Below are 19,430 nucleotides of genomic sequence, written 5' to 3'. Positions count from 1 at the left end.
AAAAGATTTCGTATAAATTAGATCATTTGCCCAACCACAAATGCACCAAAAAATGTTATTCACAAGATAAGATGTTCAAAATTGAGGTATTTTTGGTAAAAAATAGAGAACTCTGAATTGATAACACAACAAAGTCCATTGTTATCAATGCAGCGTAAAATAAAATCGGAGAAACTCGTTTACAAAGTTTAGCCCTTAGTGAAGTTTTATGGTATGAAAATGTGCAGGAAAAGGCTTAAAGCCAAGAAACTCGTTTGCCAATTATAGTTTCGTGATCATCATGATCATTATAATCGTATGTATAGAAACGAGCGGAGGGAAGCTCTTAAGCTGAGAGATTCATCATCATGATCACAGTCATACAACATACAACATTATGAATAATACATTGTTAGTTAGGAATTATAATATGCACTATAATTACGATAACGAGCCAATAAAAGCGTATGCAAAATACTGCACTATCTCAAAGGGAATTACTATGCATAATAAAAATGAATCATTGAAAAAATATATGAGAAAAAATTAAAAAATGATCATATTAATAAAGATCTTCATCTTTAGCAACTGAGCGACTTATCATCTAGAGAAGTACAAAATTAATCTTATACATTTTAACTTGTTTCTATAGTAGCTATAATTCACACGAAAAAAAAACCAGAATAAGCATTTTTCTATAGCTGAAAAATACATCACTATCTTAAAAGGAAATAAAATGCATAATTAAAATGAATCATCGAAAAAGCGGCGAATAAGAAAATAGATTTAATTACATTCGACTTGTGTCTAACGATTGTCTGGCTTCTTACACATTGTCCCAGACAGTTGGTCCGTGTAAGAGTCGTCAGTTAGCAAGTCCAATTGCTCAATTGCGCACATTGTATCAAATGCAGAGAATTCTACACGATTCGCTCGAGAGCGCCCAACAGCACCAAACTGAATTATTTCTCCTGAGATGCTCACTTTAGATATGTATGTATCTGCACAGATAAATATTGTATGCTCTTTGTCTCTCTCTCTCTCTCTCTCAGTCTAACACTCTCTGCACCCCAAATCATCAATTGAAAAACATTGTGTGAGCAAAGCGAGCGATTCTAATGCGCTCTCTGTGAAAGATATCCACACATAAGCGATATCAGCAGAGACTCCCTTTAGAAACTACTGCTACTACTACGACTGCGACTGCGACTACGGCTACTGCTACTTATGCGAGTGCTACGATTTCGTGCGAGTTCCGTTCCGTTCCGACATCGCGACGTCGCGACGTCAATGGCTGGCTGAACGTCGACCCAGTAGTCTCAGTCTCGCGCCGCAGTTCGAGCTATTCGGAAGTGTTTTTTTTTATAAGTCGAGATAGTCGAACGTACCAATTCAAAATATACATTATACATATTATACTTATACGTTCACAGAAAGAAAAGAAAATAGCAATCGACGCGCGTGTTACAAATCCGGAAATTTCGCATTCTACATATATTTGAGGAATACATAAATTTCGAAAATTAAATGCAGACGCTATCGTTTCGTGCTGTTTTTCGCGACACAACATAATTCCCAGTGCGGAAAGTGTATTTTGAAATATTTCTGTACGAGTATTCAATTTTTTGTTTATTCAAATTGAATATTAAGTGCAACTGGTGGGACATTCAACGAATTTGACACAATTACAAAAGTGAATATGCAAAACTTAATTGAACTGTTTGTAGCTTTGGTTTCAATTTCGATTTTGATTTCGATTTCGATTCTGTTTTCTTGCTTCTTCGGTTCTTATTTAGAATTCGCTCTTACTCGTGTGTTTGTAAGGAAATAATGAATATCTACAAATTGGAACACACACACACACACACATACACACACACACACACACACACACACACGAATACACCACACACACACACACACACAAGTGTAGAAGCAACAGGCAATCAAACAGTTTGTAATTTGTATACAAAGAAAAAATATAAAATATAATTCTTTGTAGATCAAAGTTCAAAATACGTTTTGTCTTATTTTTAGCATGCAATATGGCCAATTTCATATGCACATATACATATATATATATATACATTCATTTGTTGATATAGCACATACGCCCACTCTGACTAGACTTTGATTCGATTGGAGCATCAAAGACAATTATTTATCGATGCATTTAAGAATTCTAATCACTTTCCCTTGTGCAAAGCAAATAAATACATATGCGTATGCGTATGCGTATATGTCTATTTATTTAGATTTTATTAGTCCAGCAATTATTGTTGCCAAATCGTGATGATATCACCCATAGCGATAGCACCATAGCACCCAGCAGATACCCCTCCGTACCGCCAGACCTGTCATCATCATCATCATCATTGTCACTGGCAACAATGTGGGGCATAAGGGACAGCGTCAACATACTCAGACTTGAGGGCGTGGAGCAATACAATTTGTAATGCAATACGCTCCGGTTTGCATAGAGTCCAACAAAGTTCCCAACCACAAAATAAGTGAATGTGATACATAGAAACACACATACATATATATAGGATAGTATATATACATATATTTATATATAAACACAAAATAGAAACAGAAGCGTGTCTCAGTGTGTGTGTGTGTGTATGTTTATATTGCCCCCCATCTCTGTATCGCTTATCACTCGGAGTATACAAATTACTTATCGGACATTGACAAACATCAGAGTTAACTAGATATATATTTATATATATAACGGCCGCCATGAGAATTACTATCCCAGAGTGAGTCAAGGCTTCTATCAGGGGTTGCGGCGCAACCACCTGTTGCCACATACACACACATAGTTCTTAGGAATACGTGACTAGTCTATGTCATTTCTTATTGGAATAGCTGGGAAATATATGTATTTGTCTTCTTCAGTTTCTTTTATTCTTATTTTTGACCTTGGATGAACTACGCAACCACACAAAGTGTTTATTTATTTTATATACTTATATACAGAGTCTAACTTACAGTTCAGATTAGACGTTCTTTATCTGTTATATTAGACCCATCAGTATATATAGATTCTTCACAATTGCCAGGTCTAGATGCAAATTTTTCAGAGTAGAGATTACAAGTGCTTTATTCAATAAGTTGTCAAGCCAAGTTTGCATACTGAATTCAATTAAATACATTGTTTTTCTACAAATATATTAGAGTTAGAAGAAATTTAACAGTTAAATATATATTCTAGTAAAATCATCAAAATATATCTTATGTACTTAATCTTTACCTTTTCAAAACATGAAAGCTTTTCTATTAAATTAGTTTCACAAATCTTTTTGCAATAAAAAGAGGAAGCAGGTTTAACACATCATTAAAAGTGGGGGATCTAATAAAAACCCAACGCGTGCTAAATTAAAAAAGTTATGGGGTTATTTTGTGCAACCTATTCTAGTATATTTTTCAAGTTGAAAAAGCCCATAAGAATTAAGCATAAAAAGTAAGACTTTGAATATGTAATGTGAACAATCCCATTGGGAAAATCGTCCCAATAGTAACAGAGTTGTTCTTTATAAGAAATTTTCAGTGATCAGGAATATTGTGACTTATACTTATAAATATACTACATAAAAATAATACCAGTTCCAAAAGCAATAATTTTTAATGAATGCTTAGGCTACTTCAATAGGTGATCTTATGAGTGTTGAAATTATACTGTCAGTTGTCACAAGTGGGTTTGTTTAAGCCGATTTGCATATATTGTAAGAGTGAAGTGCTTATTAAAAATGGCAAGCCAAGAACAGGTAGCTCAACTTCTTATTAAATGCGCAACACGTTGCGATTTAATATAGGGTCGTTGCACGGCTGTCAAATTTTGCAATTATTTTTTCGAAAGAAATAAAAACCTGATCATGCTGAATTGCGATTCTGTACCAAGAACACTGTAATTTTTGTTGATGCAATCATTCTCGACTTGCACCCAACTAGCAATAATTGTATAAGAAATTAAAAGCTTTGTGATTGTCAATGCAATTAGCTAAAATAATAATTTATTCATTTATTTTTATTTAATGTATGTATGTAGAATATTTTGTAGTTTTGCACATAATACTTTTCCTGTTCAATGTTACCTACACCATACGTGAACGCAGATTACCAAACAGCCTTAGCCTTTACCAATGCCTTGCACTAATAATTGTATAAACAAAGTGCCAAAGATTAAATATTGCTATGCACACGTGTCTGTGATGGCATGCAACCCGTCTGGAAAATCTGTTTAGCTGATTATAAATTTTGCGTGCGTTGAGTGGCAGATTCACAATGCGATAATACAATTGCCAGATGCAAAACATTCTCGATTTAAAACACATTTCCCACCTATTGAAATTGAAATGTTTACTTTGAATTATTTAACTGCCGTTTGGAATTTCAGTTTACTGCAGATTAATCAAACATTTTTTCAGACTTTATTTTTGTGTGGGTTTACTTGTTTTTTGTTCGATTTGTGTGGGCTTAACCAGAATATGCTATAAACCAAGAGAGCCTCATAGTTTTGAGAGTATACTGAAATATTTGAATTTTAATATTCTTTAAGTTGGTAAAAAGATTGAAAAGCTTCATTTTGTAATATTTTTTTTTCATTTTCTTTAATGAATAGATAACGAATACAAAGTTTCGTTCACCCTTATCTAACAACTTTGTTGATAGGAATCTATTTCCTATTACGTGTTTATTGACAAAACGTATGGAACGTGATAATTAGTTGATAACTTTATCTGATATTGTATATAATAATCAAGCAGATTTTACAGTCATAAAAAGTGATAAACGCTAATAAATTAATTATTGATTCCTAGATTCTTAGATAACTTTTAATTAATTTGCATCTGAGTGGATTGTAACATGCATACAGGTATTTCATATATGTTGAACAATTTGCATATTCGAATAAATCTTCAATAATATGGACTTCCGACTAGGATAACAAACGCAGTCGTACAATTTATTAACACTAGATATTCCAGCAATATGAAAATATATCCATATATGTATATTTATATGAGTCACAGGCAGACAACGGCATTTTTAATACAATTTACTTTAATTGATAGCATGTGACTTTCCCGACATTCTGGTCAAGTGTTTGCGTTCCCAAGACACAATGTCTCGCACACACACACCTATGTGTGTATATATGTATATATGTTTGCATTTGCGTATTGAACCTGCAGTTCAGGTTTGCAGACGAAGGACAGCTCACTTTTATATTGACATATTTACAACATACTTGCCGGGGCTACACATTTTGATAGCATTTGAAAGAACCCTGAGAACCTGAACGGCCTGCCTGGCCTCATTTGGAAGACAACGGCAACAAAATAGCTGCGTATTTCCGCGCGTATTATGGTTTCCATTGACGTTTTTCAAAAGGCTTTTCGTACGACTCTTTGTACAATAACAATCTTGAGCCATTAATTCAATGGTCACGTAGTAATTCAAAAAAAAAAATAATTCTAAAGCCAGCTCGGAGGCTGCTGGCCTGGTCATTGAAAACGCAGGAATTTCATTGCGCAAACTGAGACCAAAACAGCGAGAAAAAAAAAACATAAACTGCAAAAGCCAAAAACAAGAAAAATGCTAAACATTGGCAAGCAAGCGAGGGCGATGGTGTGGAGCGAGGGGCGAGGGGGTTGCTACTTCAGATTCACTTTTAGCGGTTTCAACTGCGACGGTCGCCGAGGCTCTGTCAATTAAGCGCGACTCTAACAGGTGTTGTTGTATGTTGTACGTAGTTGTTGTTGTTGTTGTTGTGCAACGGCCGCGACGGACTTGACGGTTCTTTTTTAGTATTTATTTTTTTTTTTACCATTTTCGGCTTGTTTTTATTTTTGTTCAAGTTTGTGTAATTCGCATTTCGCAATTTGTGCCATTTTTGTATTTGACGACCACCATCAAAAGCCACGACAAATGCCATTAACAAGTGGCCATATTTTTCAAGTGTTTATTGTTGTTGTTTATTTATTTACTACCGATTCTGCCACTGTGCTTGTCATTACTGTTTATATTTACGCAGTCCTTGTCTGTTCTACGTCTTTTGCTATCATCGCCGTCTTCATTTACGTCTTCGTCTTCATCTTCATCTTCACCAGCTTCAGCTTCAGCTCATGCGCGCATTGCGGCAAATTAGTTTTTACCTCGCTAAAGATTTTACGACACTTCCAGTTGCTTAGCTATCTTATGATCTTTGTTACCTCCGTCATCAGGCGTCTAATTTGGTGACTTGCATTAAATTTATATATATTGAATTATATTACATTTTTAATTAACACAAAAAGCTAAACAATAATGGAAGGTAATCATTTGTTTGCTTATGTGCTGGATTTAAATTAGATGATGATGACTTTTGTATCCAGTACGATAGGTACAAAGAAAGCCGGTTTACTTTCGAACTGGTTCTGAAAGATAAATCCATAAACAACAACTAAATCCCATTAAATATGTACATCAGCCGGCAAAGTAAATATAATTAAATGAATTAACAAATACTCGAATCTCTACCAAAGCCAGTTGGGGTATTCAAATCGCGGTGCGGTCCACAGAAGCATAGGCATTCCTATCGCTGTTTACCCTTTATGTTTGCATACTAGTTTTACAATAAGCATGAAAATACCAGAAGAATTAGGAATATCTCTCGAAGTGTGTACGAGCATTATTATTATTTTGATAGCCCGGTGACGGGAAGGTCGTTTGCAATTTTTTTTTTATTCGGCTTACTGCTCACTTCTTAATGTTTTTATAATTATTATTATATGTATATTTTATATTTCTTTTTGATATGCACATGTATTGGGCTTAGTTTGCTTTTGTGGTTGTCTGTCTGTGAGTCACACTCGATATACGAATTTTTTTGGATATGTGGTGTGTGTATGTGTGTGTTTGTGTATGTGTAGTTCTTATCGACGAAACTTAAACTTGAACATACATTTATACATGTCTGTATATAATTTGATTTCTGGTCAACATCGCTCGATTGTTGACTTTTTGTGTTCGACGCGTTTTGCATTGCCAAATATTATTGTTGTTGGTGTTTTTTCCCCCTTTTTTTTGTTGTTGTAGACTCTGATTTAATTTATTGGTTTCAGTTGTGCTGCGTCGCAGTCCGCGTCAGCGTCAGCGTCACAGTCGGCGCCAGCGCTGGCCATTTGCCTTCCGTTTCTGTTTCTGTCTCTGTTTCTTGAGTGGTTGCCTATCGTTGCTTCTTCCGCAGTTATCAGCTGTTCGCCAGTCCGTCTGTCCATCCGTGCGACGGCGCACATGCGCAACTGAACCGCTTTATTTTTTTGTTAGTTAGTTTGTATTTGCTGGTTGGCTGGTTCAGTGGTTTTCTAGCGGCTTATGCAATGGTTCAGACGGTTCAAGATCTTGGCCCATAAGTTCACTTCGCGCTCTAATTGCAAATGTATATACGATGTAATAGCATAAAGTGTTTTGTCATCATTTTGATTTCCCTTTTTTATTTAATTTTTGTTTTTATTTTTTAGCGTCTATAATTAAACATTTATGTTAATGCTTGCTTTGAAGGTAAGCTATAATAATTTTTCTTTGCTGTTTTGTAAAGCAAAGAAAAAATATTATAGCTAATTGCAATGCAGCAATTTTGTAAAAGTCTTTGAAAATAAACATATATATATATATATATATATATATGTATATATGTATAGTATTTGTTAATTACTGAATTCTGAAACGCAACATTAAAAAAATATCAAACAGAAAGTAAACAAAACCATAAAAACAAATGTGCACACTGGGCGTAAACAAATAATTTGCATCGAAACTACTATAATCAAATAAAATATATATTTATAAACATGGATGGTAGCAAACTGTTGAAAAATGTTTATGGCATCGATATACACTTTGAAGATCTCGTCTATCAGGTTACGGGATCTAAACGAAAAGGTGCGTAACATATATCGGCAACACATATATATATGGCTAAAACTAATATGCCAGGAATTTTTTTAACACCTTATCTTTCAACAAGTTTTAACTTTGCGCTCTCCTCGTATTTTACAGAGAAGAAATCGGTGCTCAAGGGCATTGAGGGTACATTTAAATCGGGTGAAATGACGGCTATAATGGGCCCCTCGGGCGCTGGCAAATCTAGTCTTATGAACATTCTAACTGGCCTCACTAAAAACGGCGTCTCGGGCACCATTGAAATTGGCAAGGCGCGAAAATTGTGCGGCTACATTATGCAGGATGATCATTTCTATCCATTTTTCACTGTGGAGGAGACAATGCTGCTGGCAGCCACACTTAAAATATCCAACAAATGTGTGAACATGAAGGAAAAACGCATTTTGGTAAGATTCATGCATGAAGAGATTAAGATAAGCCACTAGCAGTAAGCCCTTTAAAGCATGCATGTTGACAACAGGTATACTAAGCGAACTTTCAGTTATTTATATCCGTCTGTCTGGCTGTCCTTAAGTAACCATAATCATCGCTTTTAATTTTATTACTTTAGTAAAAAAAAAAACAAAACCACTTTACTTAAACTAATCTGTGCTCTTCATCTTTTTTGTCCAGATTGAACACTTGCTGAGCACGTTAAAGCTAACGAATGCGAAACAGACGAGATGCTCGAAGCTGAGTGGTGGCCAGAAGAAGCGTCTGTCCATTGCCCTAGAGCTAATAGACAATCCAGCTGTGCTATTTTTGGACGAGCCCACAACGTAAGTGAAACACCGAAACACCACACAATCGAGAACCAGTTACTGACTAAGCATTATTATTTTTTAACCTTGAAATTGCATCGCATCCATACAGGGGCCTGGACAGTTCGTCATCCTTTGATACTATACAATTGTTACGTTCTCTGGCTAACGAGGGTCGGACCATTGTGTGCACAATCCATCAGCCATCGACAAACATTTACAATCTGTTCAACCTGATCTACGTGTTGAGTTCGGGTCAATGCACCTATCAGGGAGCGCCTCAAAATACGGTGATGTTTCTGAAAACGATTGGACTCGAATGCCCAGCCTATCACAATCCAGCGGATTTCTGTGAGTACCGCCGCCTAATTGGGCAGGGCAACTTTTTCGTTTTGATATTAATCATCATTAAAACACCGTTCGACATTCAACAGTGCTGGAATGTGTGAATGGTGATTTTGATGATCACACGGAGGCCTTAGCCGAATGCGCCAAGGACACACGCTGGCGTTACGATCAAGAGCTGATGCAGGATGAGGCGGTGCCCCCCTCCGATTCACAAGTGGCCAAGTTCAACGAATCGCAGACCCAAGGCCAGTCGCCACAATCCAATATAATAAAGATCGAATCAACAAAGGAACTCCATAAACACACCTATCCACCACCTGAATGGATGCGCTTGTGGCTACTAATTGGACGTTGTCACTTGCAGTTCTTCCGGGATTGGGTGAGTTAATCATGTCATCGCCTTCGTTATACTTCATTAAGATCAGATATCTGAAAGGGACATTCTCCGTGCATGTTATGCAGACTTACGAAATTGTTGAAGTGATAAAACATAATGAAGCAAATAAACGAGATTATAATATTCGTTATTTATCTTTATTATAATTCTTCTTCTAGTTTCGTGAAAACTTGCAAAGTGTTTCCAATGCTTACACTGAATTGGAGTATTTAATTGAAATTTCCACGTCTTTCAACCTATTTTTAAATCTATTTTTGTCATGTGCATACCCAACGAAAATCATATTATAAATACATAAATATATATATTTATTGATTTCTTTCTGCCTTTCTTTCAGACCTTAACATATTTAAAGCTTGGCTTGCATATACTGAGTGCTATTATGATCGGTTTGATCTTTGGTGATTCTGGCATCAATGCCACCAAGCAAATATCAAATGTTGGCATGATTATGATACATTGCACGTATCTCTGGTATACGACAATAATGCCGGGTATATTACGCTGTAAGCTATATAAAATACAATCCGGATTTGCACTTAACTAAAACTGATATGCATTTTTATAGATCCATTGGAAATCGAAATAATCAAGAAGGAAACCTTTAACAATTGGTACAAGCTGAAAACCTACTATGTGGCCACCATCATAACATCCACACCGGTTCATGTATGTACTATATAAACTATAAGTGTCATATATACTTACTGATAATCCTATTTGAATTATCTTGCAGATAATTTTCTCAACAGTTTATATAACGATTGGTTATTTGATGACTGATCAGCCTGTGGAAATGGATCGGTTTGTCAAATATTTGCTAACAGCAGTGGTTGTAACCATCTGTGCCGATGGCTTGGGTGTATTTCTAGGCACTATACTTAATCCAGTGGTGAGTAAAAGATATTTAAATATAGTCAGACAAACATTTGAAAAAGATGAAAATGATATGAAGAAATTGTGCAAGTATTGGGAACAAAATGAATAAAATATATAATAAAATAATTAAAATTTCTTCATGAATATAATTTAATTTTTAATATATTTTGCAATATCAGAAATTATACTTCGCATCATGTATTTTCAACTTATTTTTAAATTGTGCATGTATTGAAAATATGATTTAATAATAAATATTTTCTCATCATTTATGTTAAATTTAATTTTTAGAATGGAACTTTTGTTGGTGCCGTGTCCACGTGTTTTATGCTCATGTTTTCGGGATTCCTCATCCTATTAACCCATATACCATCTGCCTTGCGGTTTGTTGCAGCGATGTCGCCGCTGCGATATGCTCTGGAAAACATGGTTATATCATTGTATGGCAATCATCGGGACAAGTTGGTCTGTCCACCCACCGAGCTCTACTGCCATTTCAAGTAAGTTTCAAATAAATATTAAAATAACAAAAAAAAGGTCAACAAAAGTTTTATTTTATTTATAGAAATGCAGTGACGGTGCTAAATCAATTTGGCATGGAGAATGGTGATTTTGGCTACAATATTATGATAATTCTGGGCCAGATAACGCTGTTCAAAATCTTGTCATATTTTACGCTGAAGCATAAAATGAAATCAGTTTGATTCGGATGCCTGAAGATGCCTAGTATTGAGCTTAATATATATACATATATATTAAATGTGATTTTATGTTACTTATCGCTTAGTTCAAGTGAGCTACATTTTACATCGGCGTGTGATACTTTAACTAATGCTACCTGTTGCTGTATACATACTAATTGTTAACATAGCGAATATAGTTTTTATACGGTTATACAATTTTCATATGCATGTACATTTATAGGACTATACATATGTATATATGTCACTCGATTAGTTATCAGTTAAAATAGGTTGTAGTAAGTAAAGTATGTACGAACGAATTAAATGGACATGTTGAAAAAATATTTACAAACCATTAAACAAAGAAATTCAAAATGTGCTTTTATGTTTATTTATTTATTTGTGATTGTGGGCTTGAATATTAAAATAAAGAAAATGTAATATGGGATTAAGAGGTGAAGTTCTTATTATATTAAAATATGGAAAAATTGTGCAATTCAAATTTGAAGTTTCTTTTCCGGTATTAAAATACCAAAAGTATCGCGCGCTTACTGCCAGTGCACTTATGCAGCCCTGTCAACTTGAGTTATCGTATATCGATAACTATATCACACGACATTGACGTCGGTGGCCATCAATAACAAAGAAAACAGCAGCCAGCAATAACACGGAGCGAGAGCGAAATAAATAAATAATAAACGCATTTCGGTCGCTAAAAGCATCAAATTAAGAACAACAAATAGTTAACAAAAAGTAGAAAATGTTTCGCTCTAGTTTTGACAAAAATCTGGGTGAGTAGTGCAGCCAGCTTAACTGCCAACATTAAATTAGTTGAAAGATGAAAGTGCAACAAAAGTGACTCATCGATAAAGAAAAGCAAAAAAAAGAAGTATAACAAAAAAGGAGGAATGAACTCAAAACGCAGTTAAAACACACAAAATCTGATAATCTTTTACATTTTTTTGCAACAGAGAACGCCACAAGCCATTTGCGCTTGGAACCAGATTGGCCCTCAATTTTACTCATTTGCGATGAAATCAATCAGAAAGATGTCACGTATGTCATGCAACAAAATGAAAATATAAAATTTCTTTATATTTAATGAATTTTAACATTTTGAAATGCAGTCCAAAAAATGCGTTTATCGCAATCAAAAAGAAAATGAACTCACCGAATCCACATTCGGCATGCTACTCCCTGCTGGTGCTGGAGAGCATTGTGAAAAACTGCGGTGCTCCCGTCCACGAGGAGGTCTTCACCAAGGAGAACTGTGAGATGTTCAGCAGCTTCCTGGAGCTGACACCGCACGAGAATGTGCGCCAGAAAATGCTCGAACTTGTCCAGACCTGGGCCTATGCATTTCGCTCCTCCGACAAGTATCAGGCCATCAAGGTGAGCAATGCAGCTGCACTGAATTGCTACCGTTATGCAATGAAGTTCTGCTTATTATGAATTGATTTATTCATGCTTACAGCTTTGTAGCGTTTCTATACAATTAAGTTATTAAGTTGACCCGTGCGAGTTCAATGTAACGATGTTTGACTGTATCTTACTCAACCTCTAATTGAATTAATGAACGAACATTTTCCTATTGTTTGTTCTATTGCAAATATAAACTTGTTATTCGCATTTTGCAGGATACTATGACCATACTCAAGGCCAAGGGACACACATTTCCCGAGCTAAAGGAAGCGGACGCAATGTTCACTGCCGACACGGCGCCCAACTGGGCCGATGGCAAGGTTTGTCATCGTTGTCGCGTTGAGTTTACCTTCACCAATCGGAAGCATCATTGCCGCAACTGTGGTCAGGTGTTTTGTGGCCAGTGCACGGCCAAACAGTGTCCGCTGCCCAAGTATGGCATTGAGAAGGATGTGCGGGTCTGCGATGGCTGCTTTATGTCGCTGCAGCGTCCGTTGGGCACCAAGGCAAGCACTCGTGTGGCGGACAGCGATTTGCCAGCGGAATATCTGAATAGCTCATTATCACAGCAGGTGCAGGTTGGTTTTTCTATTTGCCCCAAGCAACAAACTGAACTAATTCTGGACTTGATCTTCATTTTGCTACGTAGACGCCGGCGCGCAAGACCGAACAGGAGCTGAAGGAAGAGGAGGAACTTCAGCTGGCACTGGCGCTCAGTCAATCGGAGGCGGAGCTAAAGAAGCCACAACCACAGTCGCTGGCCAGCTATCGCATGCAGCAGCGTTCACCGAGCCCTGAGGCGGCACAGCCGCAAATGCCAGCACAGCAGCTGCAGCAGCAGCAGCAGGAGGAGACCAATCCCGAGCTGGCAAAATACTTGAACCGTGTCTACTGGGAGCAGCGGAAGATTAGCGAGTCCTCCTCCATGGCCAGTCCATCGGCGCCCAGTCCCATGCCGGCGACACCGCAACCCCAACAACAGCAGCAGCAGCTGCTACAATCGCTGCCAATGCCAAAGAATGCGGATGAAGTGCAAATTGCTGAATTCGCTGCCAATATGCGCACCCAGGTGGAGATCTTTCTCAATCGCATGAAGTCCAATTCGAGCCGTGGACGCAGCATTTCCAATGACTCCTCGGTGCAGACGCTCTTCATGACGCTCACCTCGCTGCACTCGCAGCAGCTGACGTACATCAAGGAGATGGACGACAAGCGCATGTGGTACGAGCAGCTGCAGGATAAGCTGGCGCAGATCAAGGACTCGCGTGCCGCGCTCGATGTGCTGCGACAGGAGCACGTCGAAAAGTTGCGTCGCATTGCCGAGGAACAGGAGCGTCAACGTCAACTACAAATGGCCCAAAAACTGGAGATTATGCGCAAGAAGAAGCAGGAGTATTTACAATATCAACGACAGCTGGCCCTGCAGCGCATCCAGGAGCAGGAGCGCGAGATGCAGCTGCGCCAGGAGCAGCAGAAGGCCCAATATCTAATGGGCCAAACGGCACCCTTTCCCTATCTACCGCCCACAGCAGTGGCCCCCACACATGGCTCACCCTCGCATCAAATGAACAACGTTTATAATCCCTACGTAGCAGCCGCTGGCTATCCAGCACCCAATGGTCATGGTGTGGCTCCATTTGCCACCGGCATACCACCGCCAGGCATGTACAATCCAGGCATGCCGCAACCTCAACACGTTCCGGGCATGATGATGCAACCACCGCCAAATATGATGCCGCAGCAGCAACCACAACAGCTACCCGAGAATCCCCAATACCCCAATCCTAATCAGGCCATGTTAGCTCAGCTGCCACCACAACAACAGCAAGTTCCACCTCAGCCTCAACCGCAGCCACACCTGGCTCATGTTATGCTGCAGCAACAGCAAATTGTTCAATCACATCCTCCAATTGCCAATAACCAAGCACCACCGCAACAGGCTGCACCACCACCAGCTGCTGCTCCTCCTGCTGCTATTGCTGCTGCTGCTGTTGATATGAGCAACACACAAGTGCAGGCGGTGGCTGCTGCACCGGCACCACCACAAACCGAACCCGAGCCGGCTGCTGCTGCTGCTAAAGCCGCCGAGCCCGCAACAGCGGAGTTGATTTGCTTCGATTAGACCACAATTGTTAACGTTCTTTTATACACACACACACATACTTATATATATATAAACTAATCAAACTTTGTTATGGCTTCCAACTCCTTGCTCAAATTATCTAAGAACTAAATTGTATTGTGGCATGCCTTGTAAAATCTGGCGATTTAGAGCAAGGATTTGGAACTTGAACACAGACTTATTGTAATCACCAAGTGTAACCACCAACTGAGGAATGAATTATGCAAATGTTATTCCAAAAAGAACAGAACTTTCTTATTGTATTATCGTAGTCAAAACAGATGTGTCCTTATTACTTTTTGTTATATTTGTCTTGTGTCTTGTTTTACGAATTGAAATTCACCTTAATTTAGAAATAGTTTCATTCCGGCGTTTCTTATTTGAATTATAAATATATATTTTCGATTTACAGTCATTGGATTCAATTCACAAATATCTCTTCGAAAATGAAAAAGAAACGAGTCTGAGTAAGAAAAAATAAATATAATTCACATCGATTTGTCTACTTAAATGAATTTTAACTAAAATAAATAATTATTAACGATAATTATGCACTTTAAATTCACAAGTTTATTCCATATGGAAATTTGACGAAGAAACACACTTTAAACAAGGAGGAGTTATTATAATTTTGTGGTGCCAATTATCATGTTAATTTGTAACCATTCTTATAACATTCTGTGTTTTTTCATGTCATCGAGGCAGTTATTATCATAATGATAGTATATACATATATATATATATGTATAAATATATCACTAAATTTGAATAATCTGCAAATCAGATTGACCTACAGCAAAGCCTATGCTGTTCCCGCATTTTTAAACTATTTACTTAATTACTTGGCATTTGAGAGTGCATCAACTCCTGGCAGTTTTTTGCCCTCGAGCAGCTCCAGTGCAGCGCCGCCGCCCGTGGAGACATGTGAGACCTTGTCGCTGCCACCAAATTTCTTACAAGCCGTTGCTGTATCGCCACCGCCGACAATTGTGGTGGCACCACTCTTGGTGGCGCAAATAATTGCCTCCAACATGTTTTTGGTGCCACCAGCGAATTTGGCATTCTCAAAAACACCCGGCGGACCGTTCCATACGATGGTCTTCGCCTGGACAATGGCAGTGCCGAATAGCTGCATTGATTTCTCGCCTATGTCCAGACCCATGAAATCCTTGGGCACGCCCTGCTTTATATCAACGGTCTTGATCTCACCTGGATCTTTGTCGATCCGTTTGGCACATTGGAAATCGACGGGAAAAAGTATTTCCACTTTCTTATCCTTGGCCTTCTTTAGAATGCCGTCAATCAACTTGAAGCCATCTTTATCAAAAAGTGATTTACCAATCTCCATGGAATTGGCGACCTTCAGAAATGTAAAGGCCATGCCACCAGCGATAATCATTTGATCGACCTTGTTCAGCAGATTATTAATCAGCGGTATCTTGTCAGCGATCTTACCGCCACCCAATATGGCCATGAATGGTTTTTGTGGATTTTCCAGTGCCTTGGCAAAGTACTCAAGCTCCTTGTCTAGCAGGAAACCGGCGGCACGCTTCTCATAGCCCTCACCCAATATGGAGCTGTGAGCTCGATGGACCGTTCCAAACGCATCGTTCACATAGATATCGCCTAGTTGAGCTAACTTAGCGCGAAAATCTTTCACCTTTTCCGGATCTACTTTAATCTTCTTATTGTTTTTATCATTGCAGCTGCCCGTTTCCTCAGCATAGAATCGCAGATTCTCGAGGAGTACCACGGCACCCTTTGGTGGATTTTTCAGTGCATCCAATGCTATTTCACCAACGCAGTCGTCTATAAAGCACACCGGCTTCCTCAACGCCTTCTCCAGTTCTTTGGCAACAGGCTTAAGTGAAAATTGCATATTCTTTTCACCGTCCGGACGGCCCAGGTGCGAAGCCAGTACCTGGGATCGTGTAGAAACGTTATTCAGCCCATAATTTCCTAGATACTTTATTGGGATTACCCACCACAGATTTGCACTCCTTTTCCAGCACGTATTTAATACTTGGCAGGGCAGCCAAAATACGCTGATTGTTGATTATTTTACCATCCTTCATGGGTACATTAAAGTCGACGCGCATGAAAATCCGTTTTCCAGCCACATCCACATTTTTTAGACTCAACTTCTTTGGCATTTTTTCGTCGCCTTTGCACTCATCAGCTTTGTCGCCATAATTTCGAGTTTGTTGAAATTTCCAACCAAAGTTAACACATGTATTTGATGTAAATACTGATGTGAATACGGTGAACAACTTTTGATCCAAATGTAACATTTTCATTAAATATGAGTAAAGTGTTTAGTAGAAAATTTCAACAAAAAATGTCCGTTATGTCATAATTTTAATCCAAACGATGTGAGTACTTCTAGTTCATATTTACCAATAACAAGCCACTTTTATGAAATAATACATATTCAGTAGATATTCTAGTTTCTACGCTTTAAATAAAATTGCTGCTAGTTGGTTTTATTTATTTTTAATTCGCGGCTTATCATATGCGATCATTGTTATCGTAACGACGATAATTGTTGCGAATTTGTGGTGGTTGCCGATAAATTTGCTTAATTTATCAGCTGTGCTTCATTGCTCAACCAAAGATAGTACGCTGATTTTGCAAGCTAATCGAAGATAAGTTCTTTGACAGTAATAATATAATAATTATTAACTATTATTCAATTCTTGTAATTTTGTCTTTTTACTTTTCTATTGATTTGCACAAACAAGAAAATAGAGATGCACTTGTGCTAACTAAAATAGTTCAATAATAACAGGAGATGTGTTGAGCTGCATACTCAGCCTGTCATATGTTGCAAAAGAAAGGAGGGAAACACAACAACGCTTTTTTATATTATAACTTAATATTGTACTGAAAGATCAACCAATCCCAACATGGGTGGCGGTGATTTGGTGAGTAGACGCATCCCAACCAAATACCAGTCCAAATTTAATTAAACGCCAATTTCTACATTGAACAGAATCTAAAAAAATCATGGCATCCTCACACGATGAAGAATCAGGAGCGTGTTTGGAAAGCGGAACAGGCGAAACAAGAGGAACAACGCAAATTGGATGATTTACGCAAGGAAATCAACGAGGAACGGGATCGCGAGGAGCTGCGACGCATTGGCGAAAACTCAGGCGTTCTCGCAGGCAACGTCGGCGGCGAAGCGAAACTCGAATGGATGTATAAAAGTAAGAGAACGAAATAATCTTAATTTAATTCTAAACCATATGTGAATTTGCAGACAGCGCCGAGCTAATCAATCGGGAGGAATATCTGCTGGGTCGCAAGATAGATAAATCGTTTGAGCAGCTGCAGTCCGAGGAGCGCCGCCAAGAGCCTAGTGCCCTGGGCCTCAAGCAGTCCATAAACCATGTGGAGCACGAGTGTGTGCCATTCTCTATACGTGAATATCGTAATCTGCAGTCCACCGAGCAGGTGGACATGCAACGCAAGACACTGGAGGATCCACTGATGCTTATCAAGCAGCGGGAAATGGAATCGCGACGCAAACTGCTAGAAAATCCAGTTAGACTAAAGGAAATCCATCGCATACTCAAAACCGAGCAAGAGCAGGCAACGAAACGCAACAAAAAATCCAAAAAGAGCAAGAAGTCCAAGAAGAACAAGCACAAAAAGGGCAGCAGCAGCAGTAACAATGAGGACAGCGACGACAGCAACGATGATCTGGACAGAAAGCTGGCAAAGCAGATGAAGAAACTGAAAGGCGAGAGTACAAACGGTGACTTCAAGCTGGACAAACTGTTGGATGCCAAATATCGCACATTGACCAAACAGCTGGACATGGCCACCACCAAGCCAAAGCAAAAGAAAAAGTCGCGTAAACGCAGCGATAGCAGTGAGAACAGTGAGCAGCGCAGCGAAGAGGAGGAACGTGAACAGACCAGAGAAAGGCGAGGAAAACATGTGCCAGTGGAGCCTCGAGAGAGTAGAGCAAGACATGGCCAAAGCAACAGCAACGCCGATGAGCGAACGAAGCGCAGAGAGCGGGAGCAGGATGTGAGAAGGCATCATGAAGCCAGCAATAGCAGACGGCGACGAAGCAGAAGTCGCAGTCTACGCCGAGCACAACAAAAACCACAGCGTCGAAGAAGTCGCAGTGCTGAGAAACAGCGACCACAGCGGATCAGGGAACGCAGCGGAGAACGTGTCAGAAAACATAGCAGAGAACGCAGTGGAGAACGGATCAGGGAACGGAGCAAGGAGCGTAGTCGGGATCGGCGTCGACGTAGTCGCACTCCAGAAAAACAACAACAAGAACATCGCCGTAATCCCAGCCCTCCAGCTGCACGTCAGGCCGCCAAATCCAAGCTGAGCGACCACGAGCGCGAAGCACGTCTGCGCGAGATGATGGAGAATGCGACGTGGCGTGAGGCGGATCGCACCAAAGTCGTGCACAAGCATCGCGAGGAATATGCGCGCGAGGAGGCTCAGAATCAGGCACGCGATTTTGACAAACAGTTCATCAACAAGGAGGTGAAGAAGGCCATTGACAATCAGACCTCCATTGGTAATCGCATCCGTTCCAATCTGAACAATATTCAACGTACCTCGGCTGCCATGGACTCCAATTTTGCACGCAAATAGCAAATGGGAAAATCCCTAGCCCTAAGTTTCTAGTATTAGGCTATATGCAATGGAACATTTAGAAACTCCTAAAGTGACTCAACTTAAGGTTCGAATGTGTAGCAATTATTGTCAAGATTGATTGATCAGATTAAAAATTATATATACAATATAATATCCGATTATTTTAGATATATATTGTAGTATACGTCACTATTACTTAAACTTTTTGAAACAAGTTGGAAACAAGATTCTACTTCGAAATTGATATGGGGAAGTTAAAACTTTGAAAAACCATAGATTAG

At 38.8% G+C, this 19,430-nt stretch overlaps 4 protein-coding genes across 6 annotated transcripts; 3 read left to right on the top strand and 1 right to left on the bottom strand.

Annotated features, from left to right (window-relative positions):
- The first annotated feature begins 1,305 nt into the window (after positions 1-1,305).
- LOC6561557 (ATP-binding cassette sub-family G member 1) lies at positions 1,306-11,355 on the top strand. Of its 2 annotated transcripts, none has more exons than XM_001988400.3 (11): positions 1,306-1,586; positions 7,720-7,908; positions 8,026-8,315; positions 8,542-8,687; positions 8,782-9,020; positions 9,104-9,396; positions 9,752-9,920; positions 9,983-10,083; positions 10,151-10,306; positions 10,585-10,793; positions 10,859-11,355. In XM_001988400.3, exons 2-11 carry the CDS (start codon positions 7,818-7,820, stop codon positions 10,995-10,997), a joined length of 1,833 nt encoding a protein of 610 aa, XP_001988436.1. In that variant the 5' UTR covers positions 1,306-1,586; positions 7,720-7,817; the 3' UTR covers positions 10,998-11,355. The 2 variants fall into 2 exon arrangements, with proteins under 2 accessions (XP_001988436.1, XP_032591914.1); XM_032736023.2 differs by having other exon boundaries at positions 1,306-1,637; positions 7,668-7,908.
- Positions 11,356-11,586: 231 nt separating this feature from the next.
- Positions 11,587-15,076, top strand: LOC6561558 (hepatocyte growth factor-regulated tyrosine kinase substrate). Of its 2 annotated transcripts, none has more exons than XM_001988401.2 (5): positions 11,587-11,767; positions 11,948-12,032; positions 12,104-12,368; positions 12,614-12,976; positions 13,048-15,062. In XM_001988401.2, the coding sequence occupies exons 1-5, from the start codon at positions 11,737-11,739 to the stop codon at positions 14,518-14,520; spliced, it is 2,217 nt and encodes a 738-aa protein (XP_001988437.1). In that variant the 5' UTR covers positions 11,587-11,736; the 3' UTR covers positions 14,521-15,062. The 2 variants fall into 2 exon arrangements, with proteins under 2 accessions (XP_001988437.1, XP_032591938.1); XM_032736047.1 differs by having other exon boundaries at positions 11,613-11,767; positions 12,614-12,970; positions 13,048-15,076.
- Positions 15,077-15,282: 206 nt separating this feature from the next.
- Positions 15,283-16,796, bottom strand: LOC6562950 (phosphoglycerate kinase). Its single transcript, XM_001988402.3, has 2 exons — positions 16,506-16,796; positions 15,283-16,441 (listed from the first exon to the last, which is right to left on the bottom strand). Exons 1-2 carry the CDS (start codon positions 16,671-16,673, stop codon positions 15,359-15,361), a joined length of 1,251 nt encoding a protein of 416 aa, XP_001988438.1. The 5' UTR covers positions 16,674-16,796; the 3' UTR covers positions 15,283-15,358.
- A 494-nt stretch (positions 16,797-17,290) lies between these two features.
- On the top strand, positions 17,291-19,374 carry LOC6562951 (pre-mRNA-splicing factor CWC25 homolog). The gene is made up of 3 exons (XM_001988403.3): positions 17,291-17,444; positions 17,513-17,729; positions 17,783-19,374. The coding sequence occupies exons 1-3, from the start codon at positions 17,427-17,429 to the stop codon at positions 19,144-19,146; spliced, it is 1,599 nt and encodes a 532-aa protein (XP_001988439.1). The 5' UTR covers positions 17,291-17,426; the 3' UTR covers positions 19,147-19,374.
- The last annotated feature ends 56 nt before the right edge of the window (positions 19,375-19,430 follow it).

This window comes from Drosophila grimshawi, unplaced genomic scaffold, assembly GCF_018153295.1.
Source record: "Drosophila grimshawi isolate 15287-2541.00 unplaced genomic scaffold, ASM1815329v1 contig_1377, whole genome shotgun sequence".
NCBI lineage: Eukaryota > Metazoa > Arthropoda > Insecta > Diptera > Drosophilidae > Drosophila > Drosophila grimshawi.
Note: the sequence above shows the minus strand (reverse complement) of the source record. Positions and strands in the feature narration are given on the sequence as shown.

What these genes read in the sequence shown, in the direction of transcription:
- LOC6562950 (XM_001988402.3), bottom strand. Translation starts at nt 16,673, where the DNA reads ATGCCAAAGAAGTTGAGTCTAAAAAATGTGGATGTGGCTGGAAAACGG. An exon ending in AAAAGGAGTGCAAATCTGTG is followed by an intron (nt 16,442 to 16,505) that starts GTGGGTAATCCC and finishes ACACGATCCCAG; the next exon opens with GTACTGGCTTCGCACCTGGG.
- LOC6562951 (XM_001988403.3), top strand. An exon ending in ACTCGAATGGATGTATAAAA is followed by an intron (nt 17,730 to 17,782) that starts GTAAGAGAACGA and finishes GTGAATTTGCAG; the next exon opens with ACAGCGCCGAGCTAATCAAT.
- LOC6561558 (XM_001988401.2), top strand. Translation starts at nt 11,737, where the DNA reads ATGTTTCGCTCTAGTTTTGACAAAAATCTGG. An exon ending in TAGTTTTGACAAAAATCTGG is followed by an intron (nt 11,768 to 11,947) that starts GTGAGTAGTGCA and finishes TTTTTGCAACAG; the next exon opens with AGAACGCCACAAGCCATTTG. An exon ending in ACAAGTATCAGGCCATCAAG is followed by an intron (nt 12,369 to 12,613) that starts GTGAGCAATGCA and finishes CGCATTTTGCAG; the next exon opens with GATACTATGACCATACTCAA.
- LOC6561557 (XM_001988400.3), top strand. Translation starts at nt 7,818, where the DNA reads ATGGATGGTAGCAAACTGTTGAAAAATGTTTATGGCATCGATATACAC. An exon ending in TGCAGTTCTTCCGGGATTGG is followed by an intron (nt 9,397 to 9,751) that starts GTGAGTTAATCA and finishes CCTTTCTTTCAG; the next exon opens with ACCTTAACATATTTAAAGCT. An exon ending in GCACTATACTTAATCCAGTG is followed by an intron (nt 10,307 to 10,584) that starts GTGAGTAAAAGA and finishes TTTAATTTTTAG; the next exon opens with AATGGAACTTTTGTTGGTGC.